This window comes from Strix aluco, chromosome 3, assembly GCF_031877795.1.
Source record: "Strix aluco isolate bStrAlu1 chromosome 3, bStrAlu1.hap1, whole genome shotgun sequence".
NCBI classification, from domain to species: domain Eukaryota; kingdom Metazoa; phylum Chordata; class Aves; order Strigiformes; family Strigidae; genus Strix; species Strix aluco.
Window position 1 is genome coordinate 34,359,383 of NC_133933.1, and position 16,416 is coordinate 34,375,798.

General features: G+C 44.3%; 1 protein-coding gene across 3 annotated transcripts in view; it reads left to right on the forward strand.

Annotated features, from left to right (window-relative positions):
- The first annotated feature begins 6,502 nt into the window (after positions 1–6,502).
- The window catches only part of PRKCE (protein kinase C epsilon), a 298,350-nt gene continuing 288,436 nt past the window's right edge, over positions 6,503–16,416 (forward strand). For all 3 annotated transcript variants that reach the window (XM_074818060.1, XM_074818061.1, XM_074818062.1), the window contains exon 1: positions 6,503–7,623. In XM_074818060.1, the coding sequence (XP_074674161.1) occupies positions 7,276–7,623 (348 nt within the window). In that variant the 5' untranslated portion in view covers positions 6,503–7,275. The remainder of the gene's footprint in view (positions 7,624–16,416) is intronic.

Sequence of the window (16,416 nt, forward strand, 5' to 3'; positions counted from 1 at the left end):
CTCTTCTGGGGAGAATATGCTATATCCTGCCATATGTTGTATGGCTTGCACTCCTGTAGTGTATGAGGAAGTGGAAAGTCAATTCCATTTCCTGAAGGCAAACACACTCAGATCCCTTCAGAGAGTTTCTTTTGGGAAAGTCCACCTCAAATGGGAAACAGTTTCCAGTAGCAACAATACTGCGGTACTCTACTGAGAGAAATAAAGAGAGCAAAAACCAACAGGAGTAGGGATAAATGATCCCAACCGATCTCAAAATGCATTGGGTGTCCAGACTCAGGGGGCTGTGGCAACCTGAGGACCAGCTTTCCTATGACGAGAGGAATTGCATTTAGCACTAGACTACGCTTGCTGCTTGTCTGAAATTGCTTAGCTGGTAGAGAAGAAAGGAGTGAAAAGGACCTGTCCTATTCCCTAATTACTCTACATGTTTGGTTTGGTTTGGGGTTTTTTTTGGATATGATATAAAATCATTCATTCAAGCAGCATATATACTGTTTTCTTTTCTTCTGTGTGCTGCTCAAGAAATCAACAGCCTGCAAATGCAAGAATGAACTTTATGTTCCTGTCCTCTTCTGGTCCTGACGCAGAGAGTGAGCTGTACCTTTAGAAAAACACCTCTGGAAGGCTCACCCTGTGTGCGTGGAGAGGCTGATCTAGGGTGGGGGGTTGTCTCTTGCAGCCTGATCCATTCCAGAGTTCTCTCCTTGTCACTCTGTCCCAAAATTATTCCCAGCAAGGACAATCTAATCATTGAGTCTGAATATCAACAGACTCCTATATAGTCCTGAGCAATGCCAGTTACCTGCGAGTTTCCCTGCCCAAGAAACCTGTTGTAAATTCTCAAGATGAGTGTTGATAAACCAAGAACAGATCAGATCTGGGTTTTACCCTTCATGAGTTTCCCCAGCAACTCCATGTCTAGAACAGCAGTAGTCCTGCAAATGGCAAACCCACAGTGAATGCTGCCAGCAAGGAAAGTTATATATGTGAAGGCTGAGAGGATACATGTGTTAGACCACGTGGAAGCTTATTTATGTATTTGGTGTACATTTCCAGTATAGAAATACCATTGTATTTTACCAGAGAGATGTACAGTGCTAAATTTTCTTATATCAGTATAATAAAATCACTATCTGCAAGCAAGAAAATAATAAAAGAACCCCACAATGGTGAGAGTCCCTGGCACAGCAGTGTTTGTCTGGGATCATACTGCTCTACAGCCCTGCCTAACTGAGCCAGGAAACTCTAGCCTAGATGTAACCTAAGCATACGTTCTGCAACTGGTGGTATGTTTTTGTAGCACATGCGGATATGCTTAAACTGGCTGTAATCTATCTAGGTCAGATAAGAACAGCTAGAAAGGTGTGATATCACAGGTTTCAGTCTTGGCTAGCAAACCAGGTGCATACCTCAAATCAGGCTGGCTGGTACTGCACTGAAGTCACTCTGTCACTATATTTGCCAGAACCAGGTAACTTAAAGCTGCAAATCCTGCAGTCCTACATCAGTTGCAATGCAGATGTATTCTGAGAGATTTATTCCCTATGAAAGCTAACAAATTGAAGTAGAGTTCAGTACGTTCTTCTAAAAGAGGTTGGGAAGAGTACCAAAAGTATAATTAAACTAGAGAGAGTTGGAGAGCTAATTAATCACACATTGACAAGATCTCTTTTGCTGAGACATTTCACAGAGAAGATTAGGAGTGCCTTAAGTAACTTCCTCAGGTACATGCTTTGTGACTGAAGAATAAATTAGTAGGAAATTGGCTGGACACAGTGGAAACCTTGGAATGGAGTTGGAGGTTGGACCAAGCTCAATGAGACTGGACTTCTTCACCTTTAGAAAAGATGAATTAGCTATTGGTATACCCTAAAGATCATTTGCAGCTTGACAGCAGTGAAAATGCTCTTGAGGATGCTTTTTTCCTAACCCTGTGTTCAAAATTAGACAGCTAAATAATAATTTGACATTCAAAGATAGTCAGCATTCGCCCACAATCTTTGATTTCTTGCCCGGAAGGGACTGATCCCACTAACACTCAACTATTGCACTTGTATAAGCATATTCATTAAGTTCAAATAAATTCAGTGGATGTACTCAGAGTAGCGAACATCTTCACATATATGTTGCTTGGAATATGTTCATGTCCATTCAGAGCCAAAGTTCCCCAAATTTCACGTAGTTTATAACTTGTGTTCTGTCTTTTATTTCATTTTTGACATAAAGATGTTTCTGAAAATCTCTCCTGCGTGCAAGCCTGATTTTATCCCTCATGCATGTGTTTAGTAGAACTTTAAGAAATTACACTCCTTTTAAAAAGAAAACTACACAAAATCTCCTCTCATTCTTTCATATTGCTGTATTTGGAAAATCCTGAAAATTTGCTGACATTTCTCCAAAGTTTAAGCAGTTCTCCAAGAAAGCACTAGAAACTGTTATAAGCATTAGTTCTGTAAAGACTCAGCCAGATATATTCCCCTGCCACTGGGACTGTAAAAAAAAAAAAATCCTCTTGAAAATCCAGACTATCTATCAACCTTGGGCAAGAACACCTCAAAAGCAGCTGCAATTGTGGCTGCAGTAATCAAGTAAAGCCTATTGCGAGACCTGGCAGGACTTTACACGCTCCCTCCACCAGATAGTGCTGTTTCTCCATAGAGCTATTGAGGAGTCACAGGCCAGGGAAAGGTCAGGGGCTGACTCGAGGTAAAAGGCTGTCTGCAGCTTGCTCGTCCCTCACTGCCACTGCCACTGCCACTCTACGTGAAACAGGGGAGACGCAGCCTGAGAGGGGTTTGCGGGAGTAGAACCGTGTCTTGGAAGGCTGTTGTCTGCAGATGACTGCATGCTGGTGTTGCCATCATCGCTGTTACCAGTTTGATGTAAAATGAGAATGTAAATAGACACTGATGCAAATAGGCTGCGCTTCTATGATCTGTCAGGGGTCTTTTCCTTACAGCTTTACAGGACACCCTAACCATGCAGTGGTCTGTCAAGTAATCGTTTGGACTGAGGCAACACTAATGAAAAATCAGAACACCAACATGCAGACGCTCCTGCAGGTGAGCAGTGTATGCCAGGAGCAGTCCTGACACAAAGTGATGTGCAGTTTGGTCTCAGAGTGCTGAGTAGAGGCACTCCTTAACCAGTCCTGAGTCTGTGTACCCTGTAGGCCCCCTGTGTGCTTTTTTAAAAAAAAAACACAACTGGGAAGAACACTGAAAACGTAATTAAACTACGGGGCACGGTTTACAACTCTGCTGCAGCCTTTGTAATGGAGTCGAGAAAGGCAACTAGAGTGCTTCTTACTGCCTTTCTGCAGGAGAAATATTGCATGTGCTGTATCTTCCTCTCCTGACCTCTCTGTGAGAAATAAAAGGAATAGCATTTGCTCTTCAGCTCTTAAGAGAACCAAATCCTTCTGAATGCACAGCAAGAGAACAGAAGAAAAAAAAATCAAACAAATATTTAAAAACTTTTCAAGTGGAAAATGGTACTTACAGTTGGACTGTTCTTTGCTGTCCATTGTTCAGTTTTTGAGACCATTGAGCCAATTTTTCAGATGAACTTTGCAGGAAGCGTTGTAATGTTGTTCAATGTACCCAAGTTACTGGACTTTGAGAATATTGTTCCAGGGTCTTTTGGTAAGTTAATAACTGCTCGGTGTTAAAAGTTCAGTCTTGACATAAATATGCTTTCCCAAAGTCTAATTAAAAAAAATATATATAAAAATACATGAAAACAGTGCAAGGTGTGTGTATTTTCCTAAGCAGTGTAAGGCTGGAGCTGTCTGATCCTAAGTGAGCTTGTAAATCCTTATTCATGCAGGGGGTCTTCTTAGAAAAAAAGATTTGTGAAACAAACCTTAGCTTGCTTCAGCACATGGAAAAGTGCAGATGGCTCAAATTAGGTATCAGGGCCTAGCTATGTATGCAGTAGATTTTATATGTAGTTAGCCAAATATAAAGTTTATTTATATTATTTTGTATGCTGTGTTAATATTGTCTGTATTTATTCAGACTTTTGTAATACGCATGTGTGATCTCACAGAGATGCTAGGTCATTAAACTCACCATGGAGACTGTGTTTACTTAAATCTTACCTTGGGCATGTGGAACACACGTAGTTGCAAGTCTCTTAAAAATAAACAGAAAAGATTAAACACTGTATCAGTTTGGCTTTTATGCTTTCCAGTATCTAAGGAAATAGAGCATATTGTTTACATTGCCATTATTGAGAAACAACACAAACACATCCAGAGGAAAGATTTAATTATACTGTTCTTTCTGACACACTAAATGAAAGACCATATAGCTTAATATATAGTACTATATGCTAGGTTGTGTATGGGGGTGGGAGAAAAGGAGTAAGTGATTCTTGTATTTCTAGTGGGGCCTGTGAGTATGGTCCTTTACAGAAATAACGTGACAGATCTATCACAGCTGCTATGAGCCCAGGAAAGGCTGAATTGCGAAGGAAGACATTTCCCATAACTGGCTCCGTATCACAGCTTTGTATCAAACAATTCTGCTTGGGGATTGTCAAGATGATAATGAACATGGAGATTTTACTGTACTTCTATTTTGACTAGTAGATTAAGTGGCAACAGGCACCAAAAAGTCTTTCTTCCATTAATGTGAAAGTTCTCATGACCCATAGGCTTCATTAGTACCGTATCGTCTACCTGGAAACTACTCTGGAAGCACAGATACTGGAGCTAATTCATCAGCTGCAACCATAACACCTGCCCCCTGAGCCATTACCTGTAGAAATCCGTAATTATCTGTTCTTTGCTCTCCAGTCAGGAATATCAGGTCCAGATCAAGGACTGGATGCTTATATTTCATGTCCTTATTTGGCGGGATCCAGGCAATCGAGTTTCTCCTTTTTATATTGCCTGAATCTCCGAAGCACCCCAGCTGCCCTCCTGGGTGCCAGCGCTGGCCCTCGGTTTCCCTTGCGGTATTACAGTGAATTCAAATCCCGTTGAAGGGCAAAGCCCATCCCTTTTCCAATGACTTTGTCACAAAAGACTGGCAAAACCAGTAACTGAAAATAAATAAGGCAGTGACAATTTTCACTGAAGGAAACCCTCTAGATCCTAAGTCTGTTGGTTCTGTGGAGGAGAAAGCCAGGTTGCCTATAGTTTCCCGTTTATTTGTTACTTGGTACCACGGTGATGAAAATGACTTAAATCTTACGTGACATGTAGACAACGTTCAATAACATAGCAAGTATACCGTTTTATCCTTTCAAAAGATTTTTTTTTTTCCCCTTTCCAGTACCCTCGCAGGGCAGTGGCGACTGACTCCCCGCGGTGCCCCCCCTCAGCGCCGGCTCCAAGCCGGGGGCAGCGGGGAAGCGCTGGGCGCCGGGGCGCTGAGGTGGGGCAGGCCCGGGCCGGCTCGGCCGGGCCAGGTGATCCGCAGCAAACAAAGGGGCTGGCACCGACCCGCCGCCCCACGGGGGGACGGGCGTTCCCAGAGCGTTCTCTGTCCCCCCCCCGGGCCGGGCAGGCCGGGCCGGCACCGCAGGCAGCGCCTGCCAGCCGGGAAAAGGGCGGCCGCGGCCCGGGCCGGGCCGGGCCGGGCCGGGCCGGGCCGGGCGGGGCGGGCCCCGGGCGGCCGCTTCCCCTGGCGGGGACGGCACTTCCCGGCGCTCGCACACCGCGGGGAAACTCTTCCTCCGGCCCGGCCCCCGCTGACGTAGCGGTGTCTCTGCTGCCGCCGCCGCCGAGGCCGCGGGGGGCGAGGGGGGGTGGGGTGGCGGCTGGCCGCGGCGGTTGACGGCGCGGGCCGGGGCTCGGCGCTGTCACCGGCGGGGGGGAGCGGCGGGCTCGCCGCCCGTCAGGCGCGGGCCGGGGCGCGGCGCGGCGGAGGGGTCCCGGGGGCGGCGCGGTCACGGAGAAGAGAGCGAGGGGCGGGCAGCCCTGCGGGGAGGGGCCCCCGCCGCCCCCCCCGGGCCCCGCGGCGCCAGCAGCGCCCGGCGCGGGGGAAGTAGCCGTGGCGGCGGCAGCGCCGCGCGGCGGCCGGGGGCAGCAGCTCCGCCATCCAAGCGCGTTAATAAAAGCGGGTGGGGTAGTTGCGGCTGGGGGTGGTTTTTCCAGGCTTGGCTCCACACTTTAGCCTGAGGGGGGGCGGTCGGCGGAGGCCCCCGCGGAAGGCCGCCTGGCGGGTGCGGAGGAGCGGCGGCCCCACGCGCGGTTCCCCCTTCGGCCGCGTCGCTCCCCCAACAGGCAAAACTTTGTACAGAGGCGCGGGCTCACCCCCACGCGCACAGACGGGGCTGCCTCGGCGCGCTCGCACAGCGCGCACACACACACACACTCACACACACACACACACTGACGTCTTTTGCGCATTTCCTGCACCGGAGCGAGCGGCGGAGCGGCACCGGCGGGCTGGGGCTGGCGTTAGGGCTGCGCGGCGCGGCGCGGCGCGGAGGGAGGCGGCCGGGAGGAGGCGGGAGGCGGGCGGGGGGCGGCCGGCGGGAGGCGGGAGGCGGCGGCGGCTCTGCCCATCGCCAGGGCGGCGGCCGCCCAGCCGGAGCCCGCCGAGACCCGCGCGGGCCGCTCCGCTGCCGTCGCCCCCCCCACCCCCGCCCCATGCGCGGGGGTCGCTCCGCTGGGTCCTTGGCCTTGGCGGCGGCGGCGGAGGAGGAGGAGGAGGAGGCGGCGGCACAGGACGGGCGGCTCCGGGCTCCGGCGCGGATGGAAGGTCCCCGGGTGGACGTTCGCTGAGCGGAGGCTGTGCAGTAGGCAGGGCTGGTGGGTCGGCCGGTGTTTCTGATTTGTGTGTGTGCGTGTGTGTGTGTATGCGTGTGTGTGTATTGTTGTGCGGCGCACGGGCAGGACTGGCGTGGGCAGGAGCCTGGGATCGCGGCGCTGCCGCCTCGGCACAGACTGATCCAGGATTATGGTCTAGGTGAAGGGAGAAGGCTCTTGCTCACCCCAAGGATTGATTATGCTCGGGTTTTGATTGCATTCGGGGGTTTCTGCAGCCGCGGGCGCCTCCCCCCTCCCCGGCGGCCCCCCTCCCTTGTTTTCCGTTAGAAACACGGGCAAGAAAATAAATGTATTCACTGGGTGTCGCAAGAGCAAAGGCTAAATAATCAAAGGTAACAGCAGCAGCAAGGCGAAGAGACCCGCACTGTATCCTGCTCCCCCACTCCCAGACCTGCCCTCCTATTTATTGGCGAGACCTCCCTCCCTCCCTCTCGGTGCGAGTGCGTTGTGCGAGTGTTTAATCCCAGGAAAAGTGCAGCCATCCAGCCATGGTGGTTTTCAATGGCTTGCTGAAAATCAAGATCTGTGAGGCGGTGAATCTGAAACCCACGGCGTGGTCTCTGAGGCATGCGGTGGGTCCCAGGCCACAGACCTTTTTGCTGGACCCTTACATAGCCCTCAATGTGGACGACTCCAGGATCGGGCAGACCTCAACCAAGCAGAAGACCAACAGCCCTGCTTGGAACGATGAGTTTGTCACCGACGTTTGTAATGGCAGGAAGATAGAGATGGCTGTTTTCCATGATGCCCCCATCGGGTACGACGATTTTGTAGCTAACTGCACTATACAGTTTGAGGACTTGCTGCAGAACGGGAGCCGCCACTTCGAGGACTGGGTGAGTGTTCGCGCTGTGGATACATACACATACATATGGTTTTTAGTGGCATGGCTCTGGATGCAACATCTGTCTTGCAGAGCTAGGTTGCCAAGGGCATGTAATGGCTCTGAAGGCTTTTCATTATTTCCATGCTTTGTTATACCGAGATAGTCATGGTTACTGTATAGCTAATGCATGTGGTCTACAGGCAAGGGAGGAAAGAAAAATATGCTGAATCTAAGTAAGAGATGTGTAATTACCACTTCAGTTTCTGAAATTATGTTGCATAAACGCAAGTCTAGTTATCTTACTGTGTTTGAAAAACCCCAACCAAATGCATCCATACAGAACGTTACTGCAAAACCCAGATCCAGCACTTAGACTGAGTTCATCATTTCAATGTGAATGCTCTTGGTCAGCCTGACAATGATGAGCCTTAAAAATCCAGACCTGACCTCTGATACGAGACACTTTGGGGGTCTTCATGCCACTCGGAAGCTCACTGCATCAACACTGATGCTCCTCCTTCCTTTCCCCAGACGATCTATACCTTTATGCATAGAGCTAATGCAATGCTGCTTCAAATGCCTGAAACTGGTAGAAGGGTCCTTCTTGGCCCCAACCAGGCAAATTCTGTTGCCTGTGTACACAACGTATCTAACAGCTTCTACAGCATCTTAAAGACACAGAGGCTAACATGTCTCAGTGGGAGTACGAAAAAGCTGGAAAATCCTTGGTCTGACATCCTCAGGTACTGTGATTTAGCATGGAAAAATCAAACAAAGAAGCACAGGAAACGTGAATATGCACATTTCACATTTCTGCAGTTAAACAGTTAAATGGTATATCCTTTAGATAAGATGTATAATAAAACAATATTAACTGTCTTCTCATTTTAAATGTGCCCTGCTTGACCAGCCATCTGAAATGTCTGCTCATTTTTATGTGTATTTATTTGTTATGGTCAAGGATACTAGTTGGGGCAATTTCTTTGGCAAACAGACAAAGAACCCAGGACCAAAGTAAAAATAGCAAGAGTTAATAGCTCTGAGTTTCATGCATTCTTTGGGGCTTCTTTACTTAATGCAGTGGTATAAAGAGATGTCAGAATGATGGAAAGGTGTGAAAGAATTGGGCTCTATTTGTGCTGATTAGGAGCTGAACAACTTTACTGTTAAAACTTTTGTGTTTACAACTTTAAAATATTTTTCACTTCTGCTACATATGTTACACCGTGATAATTAGGATCTAGATTATTCTGATGCTCTGAAAAGCTACACATTAGTAATCTTGGATGGTAAAACCGGGTGATAGGCAGAGGAAAAATAGCCAAATCGGGAAAAGACAAATGCAGCAGTATTGCAGATGTCTTTTACCTGGATTGAATGATAATCAAGTTGTGGCTCTCCCGAAATCAACAGGGGTTTCATCTTTGAGACCAACGGGACAAGGACGTCACCACAGATTTTTAGTGAAAGAAGAATAATTTGTTATATTTTTTTTGTCTATGGTACATGTTGTGGGCTTGTCGCCAGATCTGGAAGGACCTTGCGGGTTGCAGATGCCAAGTTTGAATTTTGGTGGGGCTGGTGTGCTGGGGTGTGTCCTGGCTCTGATTTTTAAGGTGAACTCAAACATCTGAACATGTTCCCTAGATAAATAGTGGAATTTAACAGATTGAGGCCCATTGTAAACATTATCTGGCAGGAACTACATAGCTGAATCAGATAAATGCTGTGTTTTATTGCACCAGGATTCATTGCTGTCCAGCATTCACAGGGTGGGAGGAGATGAGGGAGTGACTATGCTTGTTGTCTGTTGATGTGACAGAATTGAGGACATGGCAGTGGATCATAACTGGTCAGCTCAATGTAATACAGCTTCTGAAGCATCACTTACCTCGTTTTGTGCTGTAAATCCTCATAGTTTGTCTTGTGTTTGTGCAGTACATATAATACACAGTGTACACCACCCACTCTGTATCACAGAATTGATGGGGAGGCAAGTATTTATAGGATTGTGCTTTACCCTTTCCAAAATCTTCCCATTTACTGAATGTATTGCTGTAATTGTAATACCAACTGTGTTTATTGGATTGTTAATAGATAGGGATTTTCAGAAAACTGGCTCTTACAAAATCACACTAGTTTTTCTGTCTGATTTCACTGAGTTAAAATAAGGCCTGTGGCCATGAATTTTTCTATAAAGTCTATAGGGAAGTAAATAGATTTATTGGTATCTTCATCAGTGCTGGAGTCTATATTAAAACCTGGAAAAGAGAAGTCGTCTATGAAATGAATGGGTTTCACACAAAATGCATGTGGCCTAAACCAACGTTAGACTAAGATCTGCTGGTACGATACAGTCTCTTCTGTTTAAGAAGAGGACTAATTCCTTCATTTCACTCTTGGCATTTAAGGCAGATATTTTTGTAGTACTCTTTCCCAACTTTATAACAAGCACATTAAAAGCAGCAGTCACAGGAACCCATTCGTCCTTACTGCCTGAAAGATCAAATAAATGCAACCTAAGAAACACTCTTGGAGATCATAAAGTCTTTCTGTGCCATGCTGAGGGTTTCCCTTTAAGCAGTCCTGAAAGTTTCAGCTGGGTACCACATACTAGTTGAGTGTGTTTGGTGTAATTGCACTGCTGCCCCTCTTCACCTTCAGAATGATGCAACAGTTCTTACAGGACTGGACTGTCACTATTTAAATAGGTTTGAGAAAACGCTTGTGTGCTGAGAACAGCTCTTGTCAATACATTAATAGCTTTAATGCTTTCAGTCTCATATAATACTGCATGTATTTCTGTAAGAAAATTTCAATATTTCTTTTATAGTATCTGCACTAGGGTCAGGGTTATGTTACTTATCCTGTAATATATTTCTAGGTTCTTGTCAGAAGTCCAAAATGCAAAAAAGATTTGCAAAGAAATAATGTTTTGGTTTTTTTCCCCTAAAAAGAAACTGTTTCTCTCTTTAGCGAGCTCACCTACTTTAATTGGTTTTTGCCATGGTGTAAATCCTTGTATTTTTTTGAAGGGATGAGTTTTTTTTAGGAAAATACAGGGTATTTTTCTCACTGTTAAGCCTATGCTATATACTGATGCCATGGTTACGGTAGAAACACTGATGATAAACAAGTACAAAGCTTGAAATCATGATAGCATCTATTGTATTAGGACGTCAGATAAATATGCAAAATCCTGGTTCCTTTTATCTGCAGAATATTCAGCAGTTGCAAAAATTATTTTTAGCCTTATGAATATATTTATATAAAAATTAAAAAAAATCAAAGTTGTGGCCTAAAACAGTAGTTCAGGTTTTACTAGATGGAAGCTTTTAAACAAAGTATATACTTTTTTTTTTTTTTAAAGATCAATATAAAATATTTGTTTGGGTTGCTAAAAAAGGTATAGTGACAATTAAGAAGATGGCTGCTTTTCCAGTGGTGCATCAATACAGACATAGCACAGTAAAAGTGTCAGTTCTGCAGATTTTTTTAGTCATGGCTACACTGCAGTTTTAAAGACAGCTTTGGATTTATGACATTACAGGCTTTTCTGTAAGCGCATAAAATGTTATACAGAATGTCACAGAGTAATCAAGAAGTTGTTGGAGAAGTTTCACTCTGAAAAATACGAAATACAGAGCAATAAACAACCTGCAAGTTCTGATGGAAAAAAACCTAATAGCATGAAAGCTGTGGCTATATTTTCTTGAGTTAGGTAATTCAGGTAATAATTAAGATTGTCTTTATCTAGCTTTCTTACATGTGGCATATGTAAATGTTTCACTTGGGTTGGTAATGCAGCTACATTTTAATCAGGAAGGAAAATTCCGTTGATACTTAGTCTTGTGGTTACACTCCTGTGAATTAGCACGATCAATGTTTATGTGTTTGGGTGATTGGTAGCATAGGTTCTGAGTTCAAGTTCACTTTCCAGAGCTGACGATAGATGAAATCAGTGTGACTGGACCTATGCCAAAGACTCCATCTAAGGGTCTTAGCCATTAGCCTGGCTGTACACAAGAAAACCTATCGAGTCGTCCTAAGAAATCCTTTTGTGGGCTGAGTAGCAGGACTCGCTAAATCAGTGAGGACATCACAACGTTTAGCAAGAAAAGCCTCTCTTTCCACTGAAAATACTTTACTGCTATATTTAGTTTAATGAAACAAGTTTAATTTTCTGCTCTCTTAAAAAAATCCCTAACACTGTCAGGAAAAAAATAAAATGCAGATCTCAGTGAGCTTTTCTTTGCTAGTCCTAAATAGCTTCCGTACTATTTTTTTCTCTGTAGTGCTGCTTCTTAAGATCTAAATTTGAAACATTATACTTTTTTAAAAGCATCATTTCATGTTTCCATTTTGTCATTGTGAAGTTAGTTATGAAACTGTGCCACCATTGCATAAAGCAAGTTTATTAGGAATTAATATCATAGCTCAATAACAAGTTGGTGATGGGAAACAGCATGGGGAAGAAGTACACTCTTTTACATACTTGTTGAACTGTTGAGTTACATATTTTTGTATGGTTATAGTGTACTATTGAAGAAATTTTCCTATTGGAAAGACTAGGTCTTTGAATTGCAGTCCGTACAGTGACAGACCTAGGTTAATGGAGCTCTGAATGTCACCCAAACGGCAGTAACAGGGGAGGGATTAAAACTCTTCTGAGTTCTTGGTCTCGTGAGCTGTCCATGGGTGTGAGAAGCAGAACTGACTCCTTCCAGAGCCTCTAATCTGAATTAACTGGAAAGACTACTGAGGTGTTTATCAGAGTTTTTCTGTTTGTTTGTGTTTTGTTTGTTTAAAATGCCACTTCTGCTGCTGAAATGGGAACTCCTTTCAGTCAGCAGGTGATCTGTTGGAGCTGGCAGAGAGAGAGTGGAGTCGTCATCATTTTAGTGCAGGTCACCCCATGCATTAACCTCTGCTTGTGCCATACACTGCTGAAGGTTCGCATTGGGCTAGCAGAGTGTAATTGTAGTGTATTTTTATTTTCATCTGCTGGCCGAATTTATCTGTGCTGATGGTGTTTAAAGGCCTAGGATTTTGCTTGTGAAAGCTTTACATCTCATCTAAACTGTGGTTCATGGGCTGCTGAAAAGCATTGTTATCAGAAGAGTATTTGTTGAAATGAAAGGGAAATTGCTGTCCCATTTGATAGGTTTCTGCATGACAAGGCTGTTGCTGAGCAAGGTCTGTCAGGTTTGGGGGGTGAGGGTGAGAGAGCTAGAGGGGATCAGCAGGGTTTCACAGGGACTCAGCATAATTGTGAGGGTGGGTGGTTGTCAAGAGGAGATGGGAGATTTTGGAGAGCACTTTGTACAGGTAGGGGTCTTCCTTGCCTTCTCCCCCTGCCTGTCTCCTCCTGTGCCTTCTCTTTTCCCTCTCTGCTGGGGATGTGGTACAGTCACCACGCAACTCACCCACTATCTTGTATCAATCCCTTTCTACAGCTGCATAAATCTACTCCTACTCTTTGCTGGAAATGTTCTCTCCTAACAGCCTCTGCTTACCTGCAGTGCTTCCCAGCCTGCTGAGAAGCAATAGAGGGGGAAAAAGCTGCCTCTGTGGTTGCTACTGCAGGGAGAGAGAAAGGGCAAAGTGGGGAAAGGAAGAGATGAGGCATGGAGAGAAACCTGGAGGAGGGTAATGAGTAGTTGCTGCTGCCCCACATACTCCAGCTGCCCTTTTGGCAACAACAGAAAGCTACACATGTAGGAGACGGGGATGAGCTGGCATAGGCAAATTGACTAGTTGAAGGCCGTATGCTGCTCACTGACCTGTTTTTGTTGTTTTTTTGTTGTTTTGTTTTTTTTTTTTTTTGGTCTGCTTTGCTCAGTGTGTAGCTTTTGAAGTCTCACTTCAGATGTGAAAAAAACTGCTCAGGGCATGAAAAGTATGTAATAGAGCATGCATTTCACTTAGTACTGAATTATCATACATGTAGGTCAGGATTTGATCCCACGACTCATCCTATCTCATCCAATCTCATCCTATTGTTGCTAACACCAATACTGGTACTTGATACAAAGTTCCACGTAGTGAAAGTAATGCTGCTGAACTCTGTAGAAAATACTTGTTAGAACAAAGTTACCAGTAACAGAGTCCAGTTCACAGGTGTTAATTCAAAGCTGGACTTTAAGAAATGTCCAAGTGGGGTGAAAATGATTCCTGCATACCCTTCTTGTGCCAGTTTTGAGACAGTGCTTATCATAATTCCAGCTCAGGCAGTTCCATAGACCCTATGCAGAACTTCATGGTTGCAAGGAAACCATTGATCTCACTGGGTTTGCGGGGTTCACTGCATTTCATGGAGGCAAGTGTTTAAATTCTTTCCTCAGCTGGGGCCTGTGTTCCAAGAGAAAACCAAGAATAAATAACATTTAACAACATCCTTTACTTTTATTTTACTTCTACTGATTTATTATTCTTCTGCAAATCTTGCGCATGCAAGCCTGGTTTCTGCTTTCCTCAGCCATCAGGACTAAAAGTTTGCCCTCCCTGTCCAGAATTCTTTAAATACTGCTGAAAGGAGGGTTTGATTTAAGTTGGAATTGTACGACTTGGCATCTAAGTGTGATTAGTTTCCACTCCCTAACTAAACTTCCATTTAAATAAATTTTTTGGGGGGTTTCAAATTTTGAAGGGAGGCTGTGAATACAATTCGTAAAAAAATTAGAGTTGAGAGCCCTTCTGCTTGGAATTGGCTGGTTGAATTCAGTTCTGCTTTAGCTGGTACTGTCTTCATCTCCTTTCACTCCAGTTATTAGACTGTAAGAGAAAGACGTCTATCTACAGTTCAAGATAAGAGAGGTTTTGGAAACAATAGGGTATGCAAGTAATGGGAAATCTGTGGTCAGGGAGGACTGAGACTTTCCCTCCATCCACATGGAAAGGTAGGGCTGGAACTATCTGGGTGTGGAATGTGATCAGAAGTCCAAAGACGTCTTGGAAAACTGCCAGTTTGGGGGGTAACCAAACAAGCCCTTTTGTCAAGAGCAAGGTCTGAAGAATGGGGATGTTTTGTGTGCCCTTTTGAGTCATGCAAATTGTAGCAGTTACAGGGGTTTCTACCATTTGGAGGCAAAGTGGTCATTACTGAAGGCTGACAAAACCTTTTAACCTTGTGTTTGTAAGCGACTGTTTTCCTGTTTGTCAGGCAGTCACTAGAAGATTTTAAAAGTATATTCGGCAATATTAATAGAAACTGCAACTGTAAAGCTAATAAATAATTCTAGAGATTGGGTAACTTTCATGGCAGTTGTGTACTTTGCACTATATTTTAGTAAAGCAAAATGCAAATGAATATGATGTAAGAACATCTGCAGAATTATCTACTCTGATCATTATTCACAGTCAGTAGCTTGAATTGTTAGTAAAGTTGATTTCTGAGTGTTCTCTCACGATCCTCTAAGAGTTAAAAAATCTTAAATTATCATTGTTGTGATTTAACAGAAGTTACAGAAGCCAAGATTTCACATATTTCTGAATAGCACAGCTAAAAAACCTGGTGATATTGGCATGTTCCCATTAAATATAACAGGAGTTTTAACATTTATTGAAAGCAGTGTTAGAGAAATGATACCCAGTTCTAAGAGCTTTTCCCCCACTGACCTCTGTAGGGCTTGAATTGTTGAAGAACAGAAGTAAAGGAATTTAGAATTAAAAAAGGCAAAGTTTGATTCCATCGGAGGCTCACAGGCAGCCATTTCTGCCTTATATCGGCTAACTTGAGCTGATTTAATTGTTCCAGACAATAGAATCATTTTGGTTGTTTCTGGTGTCCTGCTGGGCAATTTCATCACAGGCAGGAACAAAAAAGCATGAATAATGGCTAGATGTTACCAAATAAATTTCACGTCTGCATTGTTTGAGCAGCGAGCCCCCATTGTATTTCTGTATCTTAAGTGAAGAGTAGGCAAACTTAACACTTACTGTTTCCAACTTAGTATCTTTCAGTACTTTACAGTATACGCAACAAGCCTCTTATCATGGGGGGGTAAGGGTTTCTTACTCATTTTAGAACTCTTCATTCTTCAGTACGCTGGCCTTTTTAATGCCGTAAAAAATATATGGCTTTGTCAATGTTAATATTTGTAAGTATCTTTAGATAGTGATGTGGCAGCAATGAAGGAGATGTAAAGGTGGTGGAGACATGAAGGGAAGACTGATGCATACTCTACACAGATGATGAGGAAATGGTTGGAATTGCTTTGCTTTGTTTCACAGATTAAAAGTCAGCAAGACGGTAGTGTTTCCTCCTTCCTTGTTTTCTTTCAGTTTCTTCTTTATCATCTATTCTGTCTTCATGCTGCCAATTCTCCATCTTTCTTTATCTGTTCTGGCTTCAAGATGGTCGAGAAATGATAGGGTGACCTTTACAGGATCACATAGGATTTTGATGTTGGCCATGCTAGCAGGCTACATGAATGAAATGTCCTGCTATAGATCCCTACAGAGACCTATTGCAAGTACAGTTTTGTTGCTGGGACCATATTTACTCTTTGCATAAGTCTTTGTGGCATCTGTCAACTTCCCTTCAAGGTAAGATTGATCCATGGTCTTTGAAGATGATGTCTGAGAATGTGTTGGAAAATGAAAGGCTAAAGGTCTCTCATGCTGTATCCACTGTGTTCTCTTTCTTACATGGTTAGAGTTGGATTTATTGAGGAATATTGTTTTTTCCTTTTCCTCTGAGTTTCCTTGCCTTCTCCTTCCTTGTAACCCCATACTGCTTTTGCACCTCTCAAATATTTGACCTCATGGCCCAGTTCTTTTCTCCTTAATCTTCTGCTGTCAC